Genomic DNA, 26,209 nt, shown 5'->3' on the forward strand with positions numbered 1-26,209 from the left:
TTTCTCTAGTGGATCTTCCTGACCCAGGGATCAAACTTAGTCTCCTGCACTGCAGGCAGACTTTGCTGTCTGAACCACTAGAGAAGCTCATAGAATTATACTAAAGAGATATATACGCATACTACCTGCTCGTGCTCACTCCTTCAATCGTGTCTGACATTTGTGACCCTGTGGACTCTAGCCTGCCAGGTTGCTCTGTCCATGGGATTCTCTAGGCGAGAATATTGGAGTGGGTTGCCATGCCCTCCTCCATGGTATCTTCTCAGTTTAGGAACTGAACCCACTTATCCTGCATCTTCTGCATCACAGGTGTATTCCTTACCACTGAGACTCTGGGGAAGCCCCTTTACATGTACTACCATATATAAAATCAATAGAACATCAAAATAGCATATCTAATGAAGATATAAGAAAATTGTCTAACATTATATTTAGATTCTAAAATGATTCAAGAAATACTTGTAACATTTGATGTTGAATATTTGTGATTTCAGGGACCACCTGGAAAAGATGGCCTGCCAGGACATCCTGGGCAACGTGGAGAGACTGTAAGTGATCCCACTCTTCTGATTAACATTTTCTATCTCTATCATCTCATCATTTCACAGAAAGACACTTTATTATTAACAAGTCAAATATCAGGTTAAGGACAATACCAAAATTAAATCCATTTAATCTTTTTAAAATATATATAAAATACATACTGCTGCTGCTGCTAAGTCATTTCAGTCGTGTCTGACTCTGTGCGACCCCATGGATGGCAGCCCCCCAGGTTCCCCCGTCCCTGGGATTCTCCAGGCAAGAACACTGGAGTGGGTTGCCAGTTCCGTCTCCAATGCATGACAGTGAATAGTGAAAGGGAAGTCACTCAGTCGTGTTGCAGCCTACCAGACTCCTCCGTCTGTGGGATTCTCCAGGCAAGAGTCCTGGAGTGGGGTTTCATTGCCTTCTCCTAAAATCCATACAGAGACCCATTTTGTGGCTAAATACCTAAATGAATATGATTATTTGGGGACATGCATATTACTTGATTTTCCTTATTTTCAATAAGAGCATTTTGGGTATTTGCTGATGGAAAAGATGTCATTACCATTTGGATCCCTCCGTAAGGTTGTCATCCTTGATCCTTTCACTGAAGTCTTTGCTTACAGATACATTTACAAGTCTTTCACCCTTCTAGTCTCTAAAGGAGACACATTACAATAAACCATTCAGATAATAGGTTCTTGTGTCCAAAATTAAGGGATGAAATATTTACTGAAGTTGGAACCATAAATCTGTAATTTGCCTAGAACTGTGTCAAATAAACCCTTTCCTATAAGGTAAGAAAATGGAAAAAAATGTAGCTTAAATTATGAGGAATATAACATTAAACAGATTGTCTGAACAACTTATGTAAGAGTGATTGGGGCAGAGGAAAAACTGGCATCTCAACAATGGCTTAAGAATCCTGATGGTTTTGTTTATTTATTCTGCCACTGTTACAAAACCTTGTATCTGGCTCTTTTGAGTGAGTGAAGTCACTCAGTCGTGTCCGACTCTTTGCAGCCCCGTGGACTGTAGCCCCCCAGGCTCCTCCGTCCATGGGATTCTCCAGACAAGAATACTGGAGTGGGTTGCCATTTCCTTCTCCAATCTGGCTCTTTTAGTGGGATGATAATCTAATCAGAAATCATCACGGAGGATTAGTATCTTTCCTTGATTTCAATTCTTGGCTCTTAACATTGATTAATTTTATCCAGATTTATTAAACCACAAGACAGACTGCCTTTGACTATGTGTCTCAAAATTATCCTAGGGTATTCTGTCAGCATCAGTACATATTAGGAGTTCAATTGAAGTACAGAATAACAGATCTGAAAACACAATGCTTTTCTGCATAGGAAAAACAATCTGGAAGCAGCAGCCAATTCTTGTTTTGCTCACCAAATGACAATTCTTCCTGTAACGACTTCTTGGTTTTAGTCAGATTTAGTAAACCTCAAAGTTTTGGATTACACAGCAAAATCAAGAATGATTTAGTGAGGCCAAAGAGTATAATTGTTTGGGGGTCCTCTTGGGAATGACATTTGCATGGTGAACAAGAAATAAGCTCTCTAAAGGATAATACACACTCAAATTTGCAAATGCATTCTCATTCAAATATTGCAGTCATTTCTAAGTCATGGTGTAGCCTCTTGGGAATAACTTTAGAATATTTCAAAAATGTCTTTTGAGGAAGGGGTACCTAGAGAATTATTATTATAAAATCCTTTTGTCTTCAGTTTAATCAAGAGCTTCTGCTTCTATAGAGAGCAACAATATTATTGTTGTTGTTCAGTCGCTCAGTCATGTCTGACTCTTTGTGACCCCATGGACTGCAGCACACCAGGCTTCCCTGCCCTTCACCATCTCCCAGAGCTTGCTCACTCATCTCCACTGAGTTGGTGATGCTAATGTCTAAAGTTAAACAAAGTGGAAAACTAACATGTTAACTAATGATTCTAAGATAGGTATTCTCACCTCGTAGTTTCTTATAAATAAAGGCTAGCATTATTTCTGGAAAATTATATTTCTGTTTTCAAATTCACTTAAAGAACAACAATGAGTCATGTTTATACTCAGGAACCTTTCTTGCTCACCTTGTTCTGTATTGATTTTGATTCATAAGATTGTCTTGTACAAGGGTCAGAATCTAGGGCAGCTATATTTTGATATATATGTGTTTCCTTATTTTAAAGAAGTTATTTTGTTATATTTGAGACTTGTCCTCATTCAGAAATCCTTAAACTGAAAGTTCATTCTGATATCTTACAATTTAAAGCTTTTTAGGAGTAATTAGAGTCCAAAATCACTGAAGATGGTGACTGCAGCCATGAAATTAAAAGATGCTTACTTTTTGGAAGGAAAGTTGTGACCAACCTAGACAGCATATTAGAAAGCAGAGATATTACTTTGCCAACAAAGGTCCGTCTAGTCAAGGCTATGTTTTTTTCAGTAGTCATGTATGGATGAGAGAGTTGGACTATAAAAAAAGCTGAGAGCCGAAGAATTGATGCTTTGGAACTGTGGTGTTGGAGATGACTCTTGACAATCTCTTGGACTGCAAGGAGATCCAACCAGTCCATCCTAAGGGACATCAGTCCTGAGTGTTCATTGGAAGGACTGATGTTGAAACGGAAACTCCAGTATTTTGGCCACCTGATGTGAAGAGCTGACTCATTTGAAAAGACCCTGATGTTGGGAAAGATTGAAGGCAGGAGGAGAAGGGGACGACAGAGGATGAGATGGTTGGATGGCATCACCAACTCAATGGACATGAGTTTGGGTAAACTCCAGGAGTTGGTGATGGACAGGGAGGCCTGGTGTGCTGTAGTCCATGGGGTCACAAAGAGTCGGACATGATTGAGAGACTGAATTGAGAGACCGTTTTATTATACTGAAACAACCCACATTTTTCTTAGAAATGCAGTGCCAAATTGTGTGTTAATCATACAGGTGATCAGAATAGAAGTTATGTTTTTAATAGCCATTTATCAAATTCATTTCTGTTCTTAAGAATTTTGAAAAACATAATTTAACATACTAAAATAAATGGCTAGTCTTAGTACATGGCAATATTAAATAATCACACTTCATTTTGATCTATAAAAGCTTTTTTTGTATGTATTTTATATGTAAGATCTTTACTGTCAAATTTACTAGATACTTGCAAAACTCTGAATATTTTGAATGAGCTGGCGTATGGTCAGAGCTGTTTTCCAGCTCCTTACAAATCTGTCTGTCACTCAGATGAGCTAGCACACTCTTAGGGTGTATGAGTACAAGTCTGGGTAACACATTTTTTCACAGAATTTCCTCAGTGAAAGCATGAGAGGGCATTGAAAATGTCAAGTAGGCACTTACTGAGAGGGTTTTAAGACTCAGCAGAGACTAGAGGGTGAGAAATAGTTTGTTGCAGAGGAGTTGATCAGAATCACAGATATTAATAAGGTTTGTTTTCATGGAAATTATTGAGACCATCTAAGGAGTAGATAGGATGTGTGATTAAATGATGTAAACAAATGGTAAAAATAACTGCTAAGAGCTGTTAGCTCTCAGTGGAAAAGTAAAACATAAAGTAATATGTATATAATATAACTATATATATGTGCTTACCTATGTGGGTACTAATTTCCAAACCATTAAGTTCCCGAGAAGTTAAAATTAAGCAATAAAGCTATTATTTTGTTTATAAAATGCTAAATAAATTATATAATGCATTTCCCTTGAATTTATTAATTTTGCTATTGTGATTGATAAGTAAAGTGGAAACCTGAGGGTTTTAAGAATTAATGTGTTTTAAAACTAGGATAAATTTGTTTTTTTTCTTTCCCTGGAACATCAATTAAATAATTACAAATAGAAATTTTTTTCTTTTACTGCTTTTAAGTTTCATTTTTATAAATAATGTAATAATAATCATCAGGAAGGTCATGATACAAGTGTGGAGCCAGTTTCTGTCCCTTGCTTTCTAACTTTCTTATTTCCAATCTCATGTTATAAAAGTGAATAAAACTTTTGCAAATATTATTTGCTTTAATTCAGTTCTTTGGCACATTTTTCTCTCAGCATTTTGAATCTTTCTCCAACTGTTAAGTGTAAATTAACTCACATGAGAAGGAAATTTGCTATTCATAATACAGTCATGCAGAAAATAACCCAGGAGTCTAGAGAAATAGAGGTACCAGAATATATGCCAAAGGCCTTATTTAGTGAGTACATGAGCTCACATGTACTGGATTTTATTCTAATGACTACAATATATGTAAGATACATTTGTAAGTATATTCTTTTGGGTTTTAAGAAAGAAAACTGATAAAATATTGAAATGGTGACAAATCATGTAAAATATTCTTTTTTTTTTAATTTAATTTTATTTTTTAAACTTTACAATATTGTATTGGTTCTGCCATACATCGAAATGAATCCGCCACAGGTATACATGCGTTCTCCATCCTGAACCCTCCTCCCTCCTCCCTCCCCGTACCATCCCTCTGGGTCATCCCAGTGCACCAGCCCCAAGCATCCAGTATCATGCATCGAACCTGGACTGGCGACTCGTTTCATATATGATATTATACATATTTCAATGCCATTCTCCCAAATCATCCCACCCTTGCCCTCTCCCACAGAGTCCAAAAGATTGTTCTATACATCTGTGTCTCTTTTGCTGTCTCGTATACAGGGTTATTGTTACCATCTTTCTAAATTCCATATATATGCGTTAGTATACTGTATTGGTGTTTTTCTTTCTGGCTTACTTCACTCTGTATAATAGGCTCCAGTTTCATCCACCTCATTAGAACTGATTCAAATGTATTCTTTTTAATGGCTGAGTAATACTCCATTGTATATATGTACCACAGCTTTCTTATCCATTCCTCTGCTGATGGACATCTAGGTTGCTTCCATGTCCTGGCTATTATAATCTTTTTATAAATTTATTTTTATATCTTATTTTACGAGATTGTTGGAATGGAGGAAAGAGAAATGCATTGATATCACAGACTGTAGATTTATCTCTGCATGAAGAACCAGTGGACTGTTACAAATAGTGTCTAAGTCATCACTTATTTCATCCATAAATGTTTCTAGATTAAAATTTCTGTGTTGTCTGACACAGGGAAAGAGGGCTAAGAGCACAGTTTTGCTCCAGCTTCATCACATTTTTTAATTTTCTTTTTTAAGCTTATTGAAGATAATCATAGAACTACAGTGTAAAATAGTGAAGACAATAACTTTTAAATGTAAAGAGAACTGTAATGTAATAATTTATAGGCATTTAGAAACAAGTGCTTGTGTGCACACTTAGTCACTCAGTTGTGTCCAACTTTTTGCAACCCTATCAACTGTAGGATATTTGCAACAGGCTCCTCTGTCCATGGGATTTATAAGGCAAGACATTTTTAGCCAAAAGATGGCTTCCTTTTAGAGTAAATTAGTCGACTATCTCAGAGAATTATAATGTATGTTTTGTGCCCTGGATGGCTTTTATAGTTTTGTTGTTTTTTCTCCTTAGGGATTTCAAGGCAAGACCGGCCCTCCTGGGCCAGGGGGTGTTGTTGGACCACAGGTACGTTCCACTACTTCTTTCCTAACAAGATTTATTTCTCTGTTTATATTTTAACTTTTGCTAAGTTGTATGAGATTTATTTTATTTTGAGAATTTTAGTATTATATATTTTTATATTTTAAATGGTATTTAAATCTATGCAATTTGCCTACATCAAATGAACTTCAGAAAACCATTAGTTAGCTAAAGTAAGTTTTCAGTTGCCTGAATGAATAAAAGAGAAAAATAAAATAAATAATGAAAATAAGTCAGAAAGTTCACAATGAAGGTGGCACAAAAGCCTGATCATGACATCATTTGCTAAAAACATAAAGATACTTTTAAAATAGATTGACCGTTATCTTTTTTCAGAGATATCAGATTCTGAAATGACTTCAGTTTTCTGAGTATAAATTAAATGTATGTGTATAATATATTGGAAATATAAATCTAACATAATTCTTCTAAAATGTTAAAATTTGTATTATATTACATCTTTCTTAAAATTTCTGTTTTCTTAACAATGATTTCCATCAGTGGTAAAATATAAGTGTGTAATCTTTGAGTGTATACTGATAGAAGTAATGGCAAAGACAAGTAGCTCTTTCAAGAGAGGAGGCAGAGAGAATATCAAAATTTAAGGTAGTACCCTGAGTTATAGTATTAAATACTTGTAGACAATAATTTGTGACGATAGAAAACAATGTTTTTATTCTGGCATAACATATTGAATGGACAAGACACATTTAGTGTACTCAGCTGGAATTTTACCCCTGCTACTAACAAATTATAGCAAAAGAGCCAGAGCAGTAAAGTGTCTTAATTACTTAATTGCTTTAAAGAGTCTTTTCTCAGCCTACAATTAGTTCTTAATACTTTGATAACTCAAACACATACACACACACACACACAACACAGAAACAAAATATGTATCTTCTTTCTAGGAATATGTGTGATAGAAGCAAAAATGAAGAATTCTTGGATTGGCTTATCCTTTTAATTTCAGAGGTCAATCATGAACCAAAGAAATTTCTTTTTGCTACTTTATCAAGGAAAAAACAGTGTGCATGATACTCTTTTTGCATACTTCTATGTGTGTATATGTTGAGCCTTTCTTTTAATTAATTGCCTAACAATTTAAAAAAAAAACCTCTAAAATACTTTTGTTTTTCTTTATTCCAAACAACTTCAAAACGATTTTCTGTGATAATTTAACTAAAAGAATGATTCCTATTATGTCACTTATGAACAGAAGTAGAATTAGGGCCCCAGCTAGAATGTAAACAACTTGGGGTTTAACTGAAGTTTTCAGATCCTCGCATTTTTGAAAGTTTATCTCTGCCTAATGCAAACATCTGGTTTCTGAAAACCGTGTCCTTTCTTGTCCTCTTACTGTAAGGCATAAAAATAGCAGATGTGTATGATCATGCATCTTCATTGGATTATTTTTCTTCATTGGTCCTTTAAATAAGAAAATTCAATAGCCTATTTCAGATTTAATCATATTTTCATGTTAGGACATAGGAAGTGATTTAATAGGAGCAATATTGATTGCAATACTTGATATCCATTCCTTTTTTTTGTACATTCATGTAAATCACTCCTCATTTTCGTCTTGGTGATAGCCATTACATTGAAATTCTGATTGATGTTTAAGGAAAACTTCCTTTGGGGAGAAATGCTTGCACAATAATGATAAATTGGGGGCTTTCAGCAATACATAATTAAAAGAATTTAAATCTAGATAGGTATACCCAAATTTGGGGTAGATGTGTTGTTTTTTTTTCCTAATCCAAGACCAAAAGGTAAGAATCTGTTGCAGTTTTAGAAAAATAAGAGAGAATGATAGCCTATAAGCAATTTAAGTAACACACTGAACTATTTAACAACATTAGCATCTGGAAAATTTCCCTTTATATATTCTTAACTTTATTCTAAGCAGAGATAGAGAGTGACTGGTGACCATTCTCTGTTTACACTTGCAAGGTCATTAAAGTCTAGCACCACAGAATGGCACGACTCAGGGGACACATAAATGACCTGACATTTTTCACTTTGGCATTTGCAGCAGTTTAAGGCAGTGGGCTATTTGTTATAGTCTTTGGCCTGAAGGAATTGCCAACTGAAATCCATGGTTTTCAGGATCTCCCTGACACATTCTCTAGACTATCAAATCAATGTAGATTTACAATTGGAAGGTCTCCAATCATGGAAATTCTAAGGAGAACCACTTTGGTTGTTTCGGTTCCAGGGAACTTGAGCTTATTATCAAGCAGTGATTCACTGACTAGCTACCAGTGTGGTATTAATAATGCCTCTTTTACTTTTAAATTTATTTGACATCTTATATAAAAAGAGGGAAGGAGATGAAATTATAATGATAAAATGGTTTTTAACAATATTTAGACTGGCTTCACTCTGAAAAAATCTGGTATTAAACAAAGAAAACAGCTCTTTAAATTTATCTATATATTCCCTTTACACACTCTGATTTTAATCAAGATTATGCATAATCTTTCAGACTTCTATTTTACTTTCAATGCTTTATATGCAATTTTGTAGGACACCATGAAAATAATTGAAAATGATATACCTTTGTGAAAGGGAGTAATATTTGTTATCTTTGCAAAAAAAAAAAAACAAACCAATCTGATGAAGTTTGTTTATCTGCTTTAGGGACCAACTGGTGAGACTGGTCCAATAGGTGAACGTGGACATCCTGGCCCTCCTGGCCCTCCTGGGGAGCAAGGTCTTCCTGGTGCTGCAGGAAAAGAAGGTGCAAAGGTACATACACCATGCTGTTGGAATTTTCTTGGCTGAAATCATCCATTTACTTTTTACTATAGCTTCTCATCACTTGTCTATAGATTCTCTAAATATTGGTGTAGTATTTAAATGAATGTCAGAAAGATATCTTAGTAAAATATTCAGTTTATTGTACTTCAAGTCATGACCGAACAAAAATATGAGAACATTTAGCTTCATTGACCATAAAACCACCCATTCATGCACACTCAGCTGTAGATAGTGGTTAGTTCATTTTAATGTATGTGACATTCCACACACTACTCTCATCATTAAATGGTATTCAAACTTTACTCACACTAGGTTAGAGGTAATTACAGTTTTGATTTTGGGAGCATGTAAGTTTACTTCCTATGATGGATGTATGTTATATTCCTTAGGGTGACCCAGGTCCTCAAGGTGTCTCAGGGAAAGATGGACCAGCAGGACTACGTGGTTTCCCAGGTGAAAGAGGGCTTCCTGGAGCTCAGGTATAATTAACATATTAATGAAACATGTAAATAAGATTGCTTTTTAGAAGCAATCTTTTGGTCTCAACTAAATAAAGATTCATGAGTAATTAAAGGGAAATATGTGAGCATATGCACTGGTTGTGGTAAAACATAGAGCAATAGATTAATGTATTTGTGTCTGGAATCACTTCCTGACATTCTCATTATTTCAGTCATACATCACCTCTTATTTATATTCAATTCATATCAATTCATTTTCTTTGCTTTTCACTTTTCCCAGGGTGCCCCTGGATTGAAAGGAGGAGAAGGTCCCCAGGGCCCACCAGGTCCAGTTGTAAGTATGATTATAAAATAGCCATGCAATCCATAGTTGCAAATTACAGCACTTCTTTGATTACTCTCATGCTGTGATCCCACAGTGTGTGGAAGAGAAAATAAACATATGTCAATCAAATCAGTCAATGCCTTGTCTGTACTAATTGCATGCTCTCATGAGTGCAGAAACAGAAGTGCTTAGATGATGAAAATATTTATTTTACCACTGCTGTCAGGAGGTGAAAGGAGCTATCTTGCCTCTTGAAATACCTGAGAAAATATATCATAATTTGTCTGATTCTGAGTATTTGAATTTTATTAATGTTTATTTTTTAAAAAAAAACATAAATATGAAAGGCATGTATCCACTTTATTTGTTATCTAGGTTGCTTTAGTCATTGGCAAATTCGTAAATATTGGATTTTTATTTTCTTGGGATATGTATCAGTCTCCCAGAAAGCATTAAATACAGCCTTTATTTTTTTCCATAAGTTTACCTTCATTCTTATCTGTGAAGTTACCAACAATAGCCAAGCTATCATTTTTAGTGGTTTCTTCTCATTCTCCATTTTATTTCACCAATCTAAAAGGCTGAAAGTCGCCTAAACTCTCAGCTCCACCTCCAAAATATTTTTTTAATTTGTCCCCCTTTCTTCATTTCCACTACCATCACCTTTGTTCAGACTCTTTCCTTTCTCACCTTGCTTAATAGTGTCTTAACCTACCTCATGACTCCATTTTTAGTCTCTTTAGTTGGCTTTGCCCACTGATTCTAGAATTATAGGTTAATGTCAGTTGCTTAGTCATGTTCGACTCTTTGCCACCCCATGTACCATACATAACCCACCAGGCTCTATCCATGAAATACTCTAGGCAAGAGCCTACAGGCTCCTTTGTCCATGGAATTCTCCAGGCAAGAATACTGAAGTGGGTACCCATTCCCTTCTTCAGGGGATCTTCCCAACCCAAGGATTGAACCCGGACTTCCTGCATTGAAAGCAGGTTCTTTACTGTCTGAGCCACCAGGGAATACAGAGTGCCATTTTTCTGCTTATACATATCTCATGGTCCCACACTGTCTTTGGAAACTGAACCCCCTTATTATGAACAAGAGGTTTGTTCAAAATTTGATCGCTGTCACTATCATCTATTTTATTTTCCTGAAAGCCTACATTCTAATTCTTCCCTATTTAATGCATTGAACTTCTTGTTTATCATACTAACAATTTTTACACTTTGCTGAGAATATACTTTTCTTCTTCCAAGAAACCCCATTTTTCCTATCTCTATTTGAAAAAAAATCCTACTCATCTATAGAGATCAAGTTTAAACATTAAATCTCCATAAGGTCATCTTTGGACGGTTTGCCTCCATTTCATATATTAGTGAAATCTCTTCACCCTTTGTTCTCTTTGTTATGATTTATATTTTAGAAATTGCATTGGAATATGTTTGGTTATCTCTTTCATTAAGACTGTAAGTTCCTTGAATTAATTTGGTTCCATTCACAGCACAGTGTTGTCAATATAATCATTCCATATCTCCCTATTTAAATTTATCATACATCCTGATATTAGAGTTAAGTGTGTACAACATAAATAATACTAAGAAAATAACAATATAATCTTTGGCAGATTGATTAACATTATATTTAATCTGAGATCATACAAATGTCATAGGACAATGATTATGGTGGTATGGATATCTGATAAAGATTTTTTAAAAAGAAAAATAATATTTGATATTCATAAAAATATAAAACATTTTAAGATATCCTTATCAGTTAGTGGTGGTAGCACTAGTGGGAAAAATAGTTGAATAAGACAGAAGTGCTTCAATTTGAGCATAGATGTTTATATGCATGGCTCAGTTGTGTCTGGCTCTTTGTGACCCTGTGAACTGTAGTCCACTGAGCTCCTCTGTACATGATATTATCCCAGCAAGAATACTGGAATGTGTTGCCATTTTCTCCTCCACAGTATCTTCCAGATGCAGGGATCAAACCCACGTTTCAGTGACTCCTGCATTGGCAGGTGGATTCTTTATCACTAAGCCAACTGAAAGCCACTTTGAGCATAGGTAGAGCCTTCAAAATTTTCAGTGCAATGCAATCTATTTACCCAGACCTTTAGATTCTAAAGTGAATTTTATTTTGTAATATGGATTCATTTTTTTTTAGATCAATGGTAATGCATCTGTGAAACCTGAATCATGAGTACAGCATTTAAGTTGTTTTAAGTTATTTTTAGGACTCAAGCAAACAATGTTATCCCTGTTCTTTGGACAGTTGAAATTAATATATTTATGAGGTACATAATATGACCAGGAGATAGAGATATAATTTAACAGGATATAAATTGATTATCTGGTTACATCTGAAAGAACATAGTAAATATGATTTTTAAAAGAGCTAATGTTTATTCATTTAGCATCAAGAACTGTTTATTTGGCGATTTCTACATACTTCCTAGTGTACAATTAAGCTGCACAGAATATACACCTTTAAGAGACTTAAAACTAAATAAAACTATAAATCAGCCAGTGATTAAATGCCTAATGATATACAAACAACAAATATTAATTATTCAAGGGCAGGGGAAGAGAAATCAGTAGAGTGTCAGGCAGGAAGTGGTCCTTGAATTTGACTTCACAGAGTACAGAAGATTACAAAACTATGTAAGATCAAGAGAATGATATCAGGAAAGGAATAAGGTGTTTAGGGAACATCTGGTCTTACCAAAGTGGGCATCTTAGACAAGGACTAAACCGTGATGAATTATTTCTAGGATGCAGGTACTCTGCTACATACTTTCATAATCTAATGCAAAAATATATGTCATATGATTACTGAAGCTCTAAAATGCCAAACCGAAATAATTTGAAGATCTGGAGTTTTTCAAGTAAGTGGATTATGAAAACTACAATAAAGTGTTTTGCAGTAAAACAATTTAATAAAGTTTTAGGGGAAAAGTTGTCATTAGTGTATAATATATATAACAAAGAGGAGAGAGACTTATTGAGCATAAAATTTCAGTGATCAATGTCATGATAAAAGAGTGAACCAATATAAGGCAGTAGGAAGTCAGTGGCCCAGGATGAAAGTGAAAGTGAAAGTGAAGTCACTCAGTTCTGTCCGACTCTTTGCGACTCCGTGGACTGTAGGCCACCAGGCTCCTGCGTCCATGGGATTTCCCAGACAACAATACTGGAGTGGGTTGCCATTTCCTTCTCCAGGGGATCTTCCCGACCCAGGGATCGAACCTAGGTCTCCAGCATTGCAGGCAGATGCTTTAGTAGGATTTATTCCTAAGACTGAATATGGGTAGTAAGGAAGATGAAAACAGAATGATGACTTCAAGCTTGTGTCCTTGTGGGAGTGACACTTTAGTGGTGACTTGGTTAATTTCATCGGGTCAGGAACAACAACAAACACTAAACTCTCACATAAAAGCTCAAAGCCTCTTAGTAGTAACAAAAGATTTTAAAACGCTTTTATACTTTGCTGATAGAAATGCTCTACAAATGCTGACTGTGAGTTTATTTATTTGGAATTAAAATCTATTCTTACAATAAAATAACATATCCAAGTCTATAGGCATCAACAAATTAAAATTCTTCTTCAAAGTTGGGAAAGAAACCACTAAAAGGAAAGACATCATCCACATTGATTATGCTTTATGCTATTGTAATTTCTATAAAATGTTGTAAAAAGATCCATGATGAGGTTCCTACTCCATGAAATAAAAGTGAAGTGAAGGAACTTTCCTGGTGGCTCATATGGTAAAGAATCTGCTTGGCAATGCAGGAGATGTGGGTTCAGTCCCTCAGTTGGGAAGATCCCCTAGAGAAGGAAATGGCTACCTACTCGGGTATTCTACTTCTGCTGCTGCTACTGCTAAGTCGCTTCAGTCGTGTCCGACTCTGTGCGACCCCAGAGACGGCAGCCCACCAGGCTCCCCGTCCCCGGGATTCTCCAGGCAAGAACACTGGAGTGGGTTGCCATTTCCTTTTCCAATGCATGAAAGTGGAAAGTGAAAATGAAGTCGCTCAGTTGTGTCCGACTCCTAGCGACCCCATGGACTGCAGTCTACCAGGCTGCTCTGTCCATGGGATTTGCCAGGCAAGAATACTGGAGTGGGTTGCCATTGCCTTCTCCATTCTACTCCTACTCCATAGCAAATGCTAAACAAGCCTTAGTTTATTCCATTTAAATCAAGTACATGCATGTGAGGTTTGATTTTGAATTTTTTTATTTCAAATTACCAAGATTTAGACCAAAAATTTGTGATTCTCTAGATGAAAACTATAATTTATTCAGAAAATTTTTTCATGGTAATTCTTATTTTTTTTAGAAGATTTATGATATCATCTTGCTTAGTTCAGTCACTCAGTCATGTCTGACTCTTTGCCACCCCATGGACTGCAGCATGCCAGGCTTCCCTGTCCATCACCAACTCCCAGAGCTTACTCAAACTCATGTCCATTGAGTTAGTGATACTGACATCTCATCCTCTGTTATCCCGTTCACCTACTGCCTTCAATCTTTCCCAGAATCAGGGTCTTTTCCAATAAGTTAGTTCTTCGCAACAGGTGGCCAAAGTATTGGAGTTTCAGCTTCAGCATCAATCCTTCCAATGAATATTCAGGACTGATTTCCTTTAGAATGGACTGGTTGGATCTCCTGGCAGTCCAAGGGACTCCCAAGAGTCTTCTCCAACACCACAGTTCCAAAGCATCAATTCTTCGGCTCTCAGCTTTCTTTCTAGTCCAACTTTCACATTCTTACATGACTACTGGAAACACCAGAACTTTGACTAGATGGACCTTTGTTGGCAAAGTAAGGTCTCTGCTTTTTAATATGCTGTCTAGATTGGTCATAGCTTTTCTTCCAAGGAGCCAGTGTTTTTAATTTCATGGCTGCAGTCACCATCTACAGTAATTTTGGAACCCCCAAAAATAAAGTCTCCCACTGCTTCCATTGTTTCCCCATCTATTTGCCATGAACTGATGGGACTGAATGCCATGATCTTAGTTTTCTGAATGTTGAGTTTTAAGCCAACTTTTTCACTTTCCTCTTTCACCTTCATCAAGACGCTCTTTAGTTCTTCACTTTCTGCCATAAGGGTGGTGTCATCTGCATATCTGAGGTTATTGATATATCTCCCAGCAACCTTGATTTCAGCTTATGCTTCATCCAGCCTGGTATTTCGCATGATATACTCTGCATATAAGTTAAACAATCAGGGTGACAGTATACAGCCTTGACATACTCCTTTCCCAATTTGGAACCAGTCTGTTGTTCCATGTCCAGTTCTAACTAGACAAGACCTATTACACTGACTTCATAAACCATCCATGGATCGTAATCTACATTTAGGAAAAGCATAGTCTCTAAACTAGGTCTCTAGTATGAATTTTTAGATTACTAATATTGATAGTCCTACTTTTTGCCAATAAAAAGTTACTTGCTTGTTTATTTTTCTTACCTACATTTCTTTTTTTTTAACTTTTTAAATTTATATTATCTTTTAGTTATGTCTTCCTTGTAAGCTGCTGTAAATCTTTTCCTGTGAAAAACTGTAATTAAATAATGAATATGCCATTCAATCTATTAAGCTGAAGTTTTACAGATTCATTAAATGGACATTTCCTGCATAGAGCTTATGGTTTACTGAAGAAGATGAGTGTGAAATAGATAAAACAACATAGTAAATAATGAGTAATCTATTAAAAGAACAAAGAAAAGAAAGTAAAAACAATGATTTTTCCCTAAAGGAATTATGTTAGAGTTCAAAATACAAATAAAAATCAGTTTTGTCTATGAAAAGCAAGTTTGTTTATGAGTTTGACTTAGTCTTGAAGTGTTCAATAGTATTTTAGTCCTCTTAGCAAAAAATTGGTATTTCATCATCAAAGTTCTCTGAAGTTCTAGCTACTAGGAGTGTATGCATATTGAGAAGCAGGTTTTAGTGCTCCCGCTCAAGATGAACAAAATTATCCCAATGGGATACTGTTCCTTTGGGCTTCTAAAGTCTGGCCTAAACCAAATGCTCTCTGTATGCATGATGATATTCACAATAGCTGGTAATAGATGCCCGTCAAAGGAGGGCATGTTTTCTCCTCTCAAGGGGTTTACTGACTAAATGGATGTCTTGATGCACACAGAAGGCAGGAAGAAGCAAGAGGCTGAACAGCAAGAGAGGAAGGCAGCACAGCATTTTTCTCATATGTTAAACACAGACTGAGTAAACATTTTATATTTATGTTAACATACAGTATATACAAATTGATTATGCAAACAAGCTCTCAGATTGCATTTACCACTGATATATTTCATAAAATAAATTAAGGAAAATGTATTCCCTAAATAATCTCTCCCTCATATTTTTCTTTCTCTGATAAGAAAAATCCCCTCCAGGACTTCCCTGGCGGTCCAGTGAATAAGACTCTCATCTGCCAATGCTGGGGGCACAAGTTTGATCCCTGGTCAGGGAACTAAGATTCCATGTGCCATGTGGCATGGCCAGAAGATGAAAATAATAATAATTTTTTTTTTAAAAAACCCTCATTGCAAACATTTATTTCTCTAAAAATGAGGAGAATTTTAAAAATATATAATAGTGTGCTATTAAAAGCCCTTTATCCTTACAACAACATTTCTCACTCTCACCCCTACCTCTTAGAAAAGTGGGAATTAATATGGAGAATGTGTATGAGAGGGGCCAGATACATAGCTGCTAGAAAGTAAATATCCAAGATTTCACAACTGTGCAATGTATTAGTCTTTGTCTCTTTTCTGTGACTTCTATTTCATAACTGTCTTCTGACGATTGTCTCTTTTTCTCTCTATGTGCTATTATTTCTTCCTGTTATTGTCTCTTCTTTAGAATTGTATATGCCCTTCTTATCATAATTCCTATTCTAATTTTTCCCCACCTCCTATTCCAGAGAATCTTCTTCTTTACTGGCATTTTACTTATTCCTCAAACAAGGAGCTAGACAAGTTTTTAGAAGGATTTCGCTTACTAACTGGGTCACATGTTATTCTTTTGAAAGATGAAGTACACTTTCTATATTGGGATCCACTTAGACCATAGGTGGCATGCAGTCAGAATTAATCAGGTAGAGAGGTGGTTGTGGGGTCAGTGACTAAAGACTGAGACATTGTAAGACTTTCACTTAGTCACTCAGTACTTATGTTTTAAATTCTAGTAATGGTTGTTATTTTATCTGAATTTTCAGCTTCAGTCAGTTAAGTTCAGTCTATCAGTCATGTCCGACTCTTTGCTACCCCATGGACTGCAGCACACCAAGCTTCCCTGTCCATCACCAACTCCCGGAGTTTACTCAAACTCATGTTCATTGAGTTGGTGATGGCATCCGACCATCTCGTCCTCTGTCGTCCCCTTCTTCTGCCTTCAATCTTGCCCAGCATCAGGGTCTTATACAATGAGTCAGTTCTTTGCATCAGGTGGCCAAAGTATTGGAGTTTCAGCTTCAGCATCAGTCCTTCCAATGAATATTCAGGACTGATTTCCTTTAGGATAGACTGGTTGGATCTCCTTGCAGCCCAAGGGACTCTCAAGAGCTTCTCCAACACCACAGTTCAAAAGCATCAATTTTCAGCTTATCTGATCTCAAATTCATGTAATCTGGAGAGTGAGAATTACCTCAAACTAGTTTTGCCATGAAGATTAACTTGGCTTTAAAAAGAAAGTGCTAGACCTTTTCCTTTCTTTGCTTCATACTTGTGTAACTAGCTCTGTTCCTAAGAACTTGTATTTGCGTTTTTTTTTTTTTTCTTCTCTCTAGTGGGCTGCCTTTTAACTGAAAGCAGATGAGATGATTTCTCTGATTACCTTTTTTTTTACAAATGCTCCTCAGAATATGAAACACCTAGTGAACATAACAGAAAATATTTGTCTGGTGTTCTCTTGTGTGTGAAGTTAGAAAAATAATCACTATTCTCACTGCTCCAAGGAAATAAGCTGATGCTGTTGACTTTATTACCATTGCAAAGTTTAGGGAAAAGGACTTCAGAAGACGATAAAGCTAACACAAACTTAAAGAAAGGTCACTGATTAGAAAAATGTAAATTCCTCTGGCTTTAAAAAATAGGCAAATGTCCAGTCTTCAGTTAGTGCTTGCTATTTAGTATTAAAATAACAGGATATACTTAATGATATTATGGCCATCATAATTTTGGTAATTCCTTACACACCTTTGCTGTTGTGTAACACACTTCAGTTGTGTCTGGCTCTGTGACCCTATGGAGCCTGCCAGCTCCTCTGTCCATGGGATATTCCAGGCAGAAATAGTGGAGTGGGTTGCCATTTCCTTCTCCAGGGGATCTTCCCCACCCAGAGATGGAACCCGCGTCTCTTAAGTGTCCTGCATTGGCCCAGGGGTTGGTTGCCACTAGTGCCATCTGGGAAGCTTTTAATTTATCTTGTGTCCATTGCAATTTAAATTGAGGAAATATTTTTATAGCTTGTAGCCTCTTTTTCCCTCTAGTTAAGCAGTTTTGATGGAACAGTATCACTGCTATACTGTTGAGTACATAAACAAAAAGTTAAATTAGGATTAAAAATACTATTTTGTGGGAAAAGTTCTGCTCTTAACGGTGTGGTCTTAGATATATTGCATATCAATTTTTATCTTAATTTTCTCTTTTATAAAATTTTACTTCTACAATCATTTGAGATTGCATATCTACTTTTGGATTAAAGCTGTTCATGTACACTACTCCAACATCTGTTGCATTCAAAGTTTAAGACAGACTTTAGATGTATCAATACATTAATGCCAGAAAAAAAAAAGAGGGCAATTTATTGTTGTTTCCATTTTATTGGGAGAAAATTGAGCCAAATAGAAGTTAATCAGTTTGTTCAAGCTGGGAAAACTAGTGGTTTCAGTGCTGAAAAGGAAAAGATCACATACACAGTGACACCGTTACTTAGGGCTTGCTATGTGCCAGTCAGAACTTGAAGGACTTTAGATCCATATAAAAAACAAGCAAAACTGTTACCTTTGGGAGACTATCATTATCCATTTAAACTATGCTTAAACTCAAAGTATTCCTCTTAGATGTAATTGTTCATTTATCTGACAAATATAAAGCCCTCTGTTCTTCACTATAGCCAGTTATAGAGCAATACAATAAATTCTGTAGCTATAAATGTCTACACTTTGTGGAAAAATTGCATTTACATGGTGAGTTTCTTAAGGGCTGATACCTGCCATAATACATTTTGTATTCTGTCTGAGTCACAAGAGAGTAGAGTCTCTCTATATTTTTGTTAAATGTGTAAATGGTTCTCTTTTTGGTAGTGGGTTTAAATTTTCATTTTTAATGAACTTTCATAAGTGATTCAACTGGGATTAAAGGATTCATAAAACTTATTCTTTTAAAAACTGACCTGGGACTATTTAAATAAGATCCGTAAGTTTGTAATAGCATGTGTTTAATCAGTAGGTATCATCAGAGATTTTCACTTTTCCATTTATAGATATGTAATATAAAATCATTGCAGAATATGCTGTTATCAAAAATATCTAGACATAGTATGTTTGAAATAACTAATAGGAAAGAAATTGCAATTGTACCTTAGGGCAAAAATATTCATTGGAAACGTCTCTTCTTGTTTTAATCCACTGTTTCATAGTTAATGAGCTGTGACAAGATTATAAGCACTTTTTTTTAACTTCAAGGAAGCAAAGTGTTTTTATTGTTAATCTTAATGCAGGTTTCACAAGCAAGATGGCAATCTGAAATTTAATATTAGGAATGCTTCAGGGAGTAATTAAAATAGTTAAGTTTGCAATAAAGATAGTATATTATATCTACCAACTATACATATTATCAATGATTCAAATTAGCATTATTTCTCTGCTTGATATATGTGAAAATATTTATTTGATTATTTTTGGATATTAAATATACTTCACTATAAAATTAACAAGCATTCTTTTCTTAAATAAAAGCTGTGAGTTATTTTCATGTGTCAATTATAGTGTCTTGTTAAGATAATACATATTTCTTAATTATATACCACATCCTCTGTGGAAAGTATATATTCAATTGATATTCATCTGCAAATTTGGTAAATTTCTACTGACTACACATGAGTTTATTTAGGAATTAAATTTTTTAACATATCCATAATTTATAAAAGACTAGTGCATATATCTAATTGTATCATTATGTTCTTAAGCATATTATTATTTGTAGTTATGTAATACATACAGTTATTATTTTAAGCTTCGGAAATATTCATGATGAAATCAAATCATGAGTATTTACAGGACAAAATTCAGCTACAAATGCTATATTAATGCCTTCAGAAAATAATAGTAGAAAACCTAGGGTACAATGGTAACTGTGTAAGGAATATTTAGAATTATGTCTCATGATTTAAATTCTCAGAATAATACAGAGGAGGTTGGACAGAGGAGGTTGTCATCCTGAGCATAAAGAGTGGTTGGAATTTTAACAGTACAGGGAAAGACCAAGGACTGTCCAAGGTAGAAGATACATGGGACCAAACAATCAGATGTATAAATGGGTGCATCGTTTTAGAGGGATAATGAGAGATTTAGTATTTTCACATAGAAACAATTTTGACAAAGAAACAATTTTCACATAACAATCTATAATGTAAAGTAAAACAAAATTTCTTAGTGTGATTATATTAATATTTTTCTGAGAAAATAAAGGATAAATATGTTCTCAAAAAATGCATGAACTCAAACTATTTTGACTTCTGTATATTTGTTGTTGTTCAGTTGCTAAGTCTTGTCTCTTTTTGACCCCAAGGATTGCAGCATGCCAGGCTTCCCTGTACCTCACTCTCTTCTGGAGTTTGCTCAAATTCATGTCCATTGTGTCAGTGATACTATCTAACCATCTCATCCTCTACCACCCTCTTCTCCTTTTGCCTTCAATCTTTCTCAATATGAGGGTCTTCTCCAGTGAGTCAGCTCTTCACATCAGGTGGTCAAAGTATTGGAACTTCAGCCTCAGCATCGGTCTTTCCAGTGAATATTCAGGGCCGGTTTCCTTTAGGATTGATTGGTTTGATCTCCTTGCAGTCCAAGGGACTCTCAAGAGTCTTCCCCACCCCCACAGTTTGAAGCCATCAGTTCCTCAGCGCTCAGCCTTCTTTATGGTCCAGCTCTCACATTCATTCTTGACTACTGGAAAAACCATAGCTTTGGCGATGGACCTTTTTCATCAAAGTGATGTCTTTGCTTTTTCATATGCTGTCTAGGTTTGTCATAGCTTTCCTTCCAAGCAGCAAGCATCTTTTAATTTCATGACTGCAGTTACTGCCCGTAGTTACTTTGGAGCCCAACAAAATAAAATCTGTCATTGCTTTCATTTTGTCCCCTTCGATTTGCCATGAAGTGATGGAACCGGACACCATGATCTTAGTTTTTTGAATGTTGACTTTTAAGCCAGCTTTTTCACTCTCCTCTTTCACTGATTTCACATATTTCTACATATAAGAAAGGGAAAATCAGAGCTGGAAGGTAATGAAAAAGTCCTATTTTGTCACATGTGTTAAATAGTTCTCAAAACTAAAAATAATTCTTCATTGTAAAAATTAAAATAAAATAATAAATAATAGTGACAAAGGGCAAAAATTCTATTGAGTTTTATATAGCACAGTTCAAATGAACTGTATAACTATTTGGACAAAGGCAATAAGCATTGCCATTAATTCTTTCTCATTTTAGAAAGTATTCAACCAACATGAACTTATTCTGGTACAAGTGGCTTTAATTGGCCTCTATTTCTTATACTTATTAAAATTTAGCATAATATGTGTAAATTATAGTGGTACAAGCAAGTAGGAATTTTTTCTTCACCACTGTGAAGTACTCTGTATTGCAGGAAGAAACTGAAACAGGGCACATGAGTGAGACCCTGAGCCTTACGGCCTTTACCTGAGAAATAAACAAGTTGCACAGGAGTTAAATTATATTGCACATGTAAAGTACTTAATACAATAAGTGTGTAGTAGGGTCATTAGTTGGAAAATAATAAATTCTCTTAAAATACACATCTGCTTTCTAGTGAATCTCTTCTTTTATCATTTTGGTCTCATAGCTGTCAATCTTAACACAGTTTAAGGTGATGTCTTCCTCAGGTAGTCTTTGAAAAGCTGGGATTTAAATTTAAAAACAGGATCAAAGAGAAAGATTTCATGGCCTGAGAAGTTAAAGTGTATCTCTTTACAATTTGTATCATCAATTGCAAATGAAATATCCCAGCACTTAAATTGGATACTTAGTTTAGATTGATAACTCTAATGGGTAATAATGCTTGTGTGAGATTTTATAGGTAAAATGTTAAAAATGCAATACAGCCACCTTATATGCACATTGATCCTCAAGAAATTAGATTTTCAGAAAGTAAAACTAATCTTTAAGGATGACAGTGTTTTCTTGGAATGAAAAAAAACCACTCTGGTCACACGTATATTGTCTTCTGTTTGTGTGTGTGTGTGTGTGTGCTCAGTTGCATCTGACTCTGACCCCATGGACTGTAGCCCACGAGGCTCCTCTGTCCATGGGATTCTCCAGGCAAGAATTCTGGAGTGTGGGTTGCCATTTCCTCCTCCAGAGGATCTTCACAACCTAAGATTATTTACTACTTTGCCACTTGTGACCTTTCTGTTTACACTTTTACCAAAAAAGACTACTTTCATTGCTGAAATTTTTATTCCTCTCTTTTCTGTAATTCAGGGCACACCTTTGTGTTTCTCTCAATTTCAATGTCCTTGCTCTTCTTTTTCTCCTTGTCTTCCTGCTCCTTTCTCTGTTGCACATTGTTCATTTTATTATCTCCCCTGCCCTTCTCCTCTTCCTCCACTTTTCCTCTTTGACTTCTCTGTCACTTATAAGACTGATCTTTGCATTCCTTTCACTTTTAGGACTGTACCTGTTAAATGCACTCAGACGATTCTCCTTTTTATTTTCTGCACTGGCCTCTGGTATCATTCACCCAAAGTCTTGCCACCTGGTTAACAGTCACACTGCTTGTGGTTGACTCTTTTACATAAAATATTTTAATATTATTAAATTAAAAATAACATTTTGACAGAGGGCAGATGCTTTTTATTTAAAAAATACTAAATAAAATTTTCCTTTGCAATTGTTTTTCTTTCATATTTGATTAATGTGGTTGATAAAAATAAAATTTTCACATAACTTGATTAATTATTATCCATCTGCACAGCAATTCCTGAGTTTGTTTTTAAAATGTATACTTATTATAACTCAAAAATGTCACTTGTTTATATCAAGTTCAAATTCCATGATTTTTTAACTATACTTTTAGTGAAGTTTCTCAAATGATTTCTATTTCCTAAGTTTAAAATATCCTATAATAAAACAACCATAACAGTGGTTCAGTTAGTCTTAAAGAAAATGAGACAACATTAGTTTTCTAGTGTTACTCTTAAGTTGTTCCCAATAATCTAAAATTTGTATAATTTCTATTCATTTTAATTGCTTTAATTTTCAGATACCTCACAAAATAAAAAGAGTACTCTATGTAGCTTGTATATGTAGCCAAAAAAATGTCAAGAAATTACATAGTAAATAGTCTTGTCAGTTCAGTTCTGTTTAGTTCAGTCGCTCGGTTGTGTCCGACTCTTTGCCACCCCATGGATTGCAATACACCAGGCTTCCCTGTCCATTTTCGAACTCCAGGAGCTTACTCAAACTCATGTCCATTGAATTGGTGATAGCATCCAACCATCTCATCCTCTGTTGTCTCCTCCTCCTGCCTTCGATCTTTCCAGGGTCAGTTCTTTGCACCAGGTGGCCAAAGTATTGGAGTTTCAGCTTCAGCATCAGTCCTTCCAATGGATATTCAGGACTGATCTCCTTTAGAATGGACTGGTTGGGTCTCCTTGCAGTCCAAGGGACTCTCAAGAGTCTTCTCCAACACTACAGTTCAAAGCATCAATTCTTCGGTGCTCAGCTTTCTTTACAGTGCAAGTTTCACATCCATACATGACTACTGGAACAACCAGAGCTTGACTAGACAGACATTTGCTGGCAAAATAATGTCTCTGCTTTTTAACACGCTGTCTAGGTTGGTCATAGCTTTTCTTCCAAGGAGAAAGTGTCTTTTAATTTCACGGCTGCAATCACCATCTGCAGTGATTTTTGAGCCTCTCCCCACAAAAAGTCTCTCACTGTTTCCATTGTTTCCCCATCTATTTGGCATGAAGTGATGAAACCAGATGCCATGGTCTTAGTTTTATGAATGTTGAGCTTTAAGCCAACTTTTTCACTCTCCTCTTACATTTTCATCAAGAGGCTCTTTAGTTCTTCAGTTTCTGCCAGAAGGGTGGTGTCATCTGCATATCTGAGGTTATTGATATTTCTCCCAGCAATCTTGATTCCAGCTTGTGCTTCATCCAGCCTGACATTTCGCATGATGCACTCTGCATGTAAGTTAAATTAGCAGGGTCATGTATATTATAAGACAGAAATAGTTTGTAATCCTCTGCAATCAAGGAATAGTTCAATAAAATTGAATAGGTGCTACATTTAGAGAAATTACAATTCGATAGCCCCTGAGAGTTGTTAATGTCTTCATTTTCCGAGAAGCAATGGGTGGCTTTATGAAGTAAAGCCCGGGGAAGAGTCCTTGGTCAGGGTTGCTCTTGACTAGTTCCCTGATTATGGGAAGGACACTTAACTTCTTATGTTCTTCATCTTTTAAGACTGCTATTCTATTCCTGGGCTTCCCCAATAGTTAAGTTGGTAAAGAATCTGCCTGCAGTGCAAGTAGACCCCGGTTTGATTCCTGGGTCAGGAAGATTCTACAGCTGCACCAAAAGCTCCACAGAATCTTTCTGGGAGTAAAGTGACAAGTGTTAAACTGACTTTTAAATTGTAAAGTACTATGTTAACACAAGTTGTTGTCATTATCATTGTTTTTATGTTCATATATAATTAGTGTCCTAGCTAATAAAAATAGAACAAAGTCAGTAATTCATATTTGTAAAATAAAATTATTTCTAATTACATAGGCAGAATAATATTAGTTAAAAATGTGAAAGTACTGCATTTTCCAGCTTTTTAAATCATTTGAGTTTTAAAATGATGATATTATCTAGACTTCTTAATTATTAAGGGAATCTGCTAAAAATCATATTTTCTAATATTTCACATTTAGTTCCTCCTGAATTAAAAGAATAAATTATAACTTAGCCACACATCTAGGAATTTAATCCAAAGACATTATTCTTGTTATCTTTCATTAAATAAAATTGAAGATGGTAAAAGGTTAACTTTGAGCTTTATATGACTTAGTAAATCTATGTTTTCATTTCTTTTTTTTTTGCTTTAAATAACACTTTTTAAAAATTTTTCATAAGATAATTAACATGAAGGCAGTACCCACACTTTCTAAAATTTTACATATTAAGTATTTTTAAAGCAAAATAATTTAAAGCATATGGCATCTATTTTGAAATTCAAATGGGCATATCTACTCAAATGTGAATTATCTGTCTAGTGTTCATAATAAAACCAAATGATCCCTATAGGACTCTAAGATAAATTTAAGGACTTATTTTCTTGGAAAAAGTCCAAGCTCTGGGATAGTGATTATTAAAGTTTATTATGTAAAACATTATATTTGTACATTAATGCAATGACAATTTCTGAACTTATTTTTAAGACTTAGAAATTGTGATTGAGCGAGTTTAAGGTGAGGTACAGAAATCATTTTGAAAATGTTAGTCTTAGACAATGTAACCTGCCAATTCATGATAATACAGGGAGAAAATTGTATAGTAAGGTACTGTTGCATTTATGTTTTATAAAGCATTGTGAACAATTATGAACACTTAAATGAAAAAGAAAATGTCTATAAAATGTTAAAGATATATTATTTTGAAATAGTTTTCTTCTTATCAGTATTTCTTAACTTTAATATCTGTGCTTAATATTGGGGCTAGAATTTAATCTTTTAAATTGTGAGTATTATTCTGAAATTTTAAAGTTATCTGAAAGTGACTTTTATGTTATACAAACTATAAGATGTCAATACTGAATAGTGATTCTTAAGTATCTCTTTTTCCATCTTTAATAACAAGATACCTTTTTTCCCCTATATTAGGGCTCACCAGGAGAACGTGGATCAGCAGGAACAGCTGGCCCAATTGGTTTGCCAGGGCGGCCAGGACCCCAGGGTCCCCCTGGTCCAGCTGGAGAGAAAGGTGCTCCAGTAAGTAATTTCAAGGAGGAAATATATTATACTGCTACCCTGCACAAGTTATTACTTTTTATTCAAGGATATTAGCTCTTCTTACTCCACTGCATTCTTTCTGCATATGTGCCTGCCATGTAAACATACTTCTTTTTGTATTTATAATACAGAAAACTTCAAATTCAATTAAGTAAGATGACATTTTCCACACTTTATGAAGCCCTAATACCTGTGAGGGAATTGGATATTATTAATGTAAAAGCTTCTGATTTTGCTCCTTTTAAAAGTCCTTCTAAAATTGGACTTTTGATTAAAACTATAGTTTAC

General features: G+C 35.2%; 1 protein-coding gene across 3 annotated transcripts in view; it reads left to right on the forward strand.

The window, feature by feature from the left end:
• COL11A1 (collagen type XI alpha 1 chain) overlaps positions 1 to 26,209 on the forward strand; it is a 226,869-nt gene that overhangs the window by 139,002 nt on the left and 61,658 nt on the right. For all 3 annotated transcript variants that reach the window (XM_061411030.1, XM_061411027.1, XM_061411031.1), the window contains 6 exons: positions 495 to 548; positions 6,041 to 6,094; positions 8,750 to 8,857; positions 9,259 to 9,348; positions 9,611 to 9,664; positions 25,793 to 25,900. In XM_061411030.1, the coding sequence (XP_061267014.1) occupies positions 495 to 548; positions 6,041 to 6,094; positions 8,750 to 8,857; positions 9,259 to 9,348; positions 9,611 to 9,664; positions 25,793 to 25,900 (468 nt within the window). The remainder of the gene's footprint in view (positions 1 to 494; positions 549 to 6,040; positions 6,095 to 8,749; positions 8,858 to 9,258; positions 9,349 to 9,610; positions 9,665 to 25,792; positions 25,901 to 26,209) is intronic.

This window comes from Bos javanicus, chromosome 3 (genome assembly GCF_032452875.1).
Source record: "Bos javanicus breed banteng chromosome 3, ARS-OSU_banteng_1.0, whole genome shotgun sequence".
Lineage (NCBI taxonomy): Eukaryota > Metazoa > Chordata > Mammalia > Artiodactyla > Bovidae > Bos > Bos javanicus.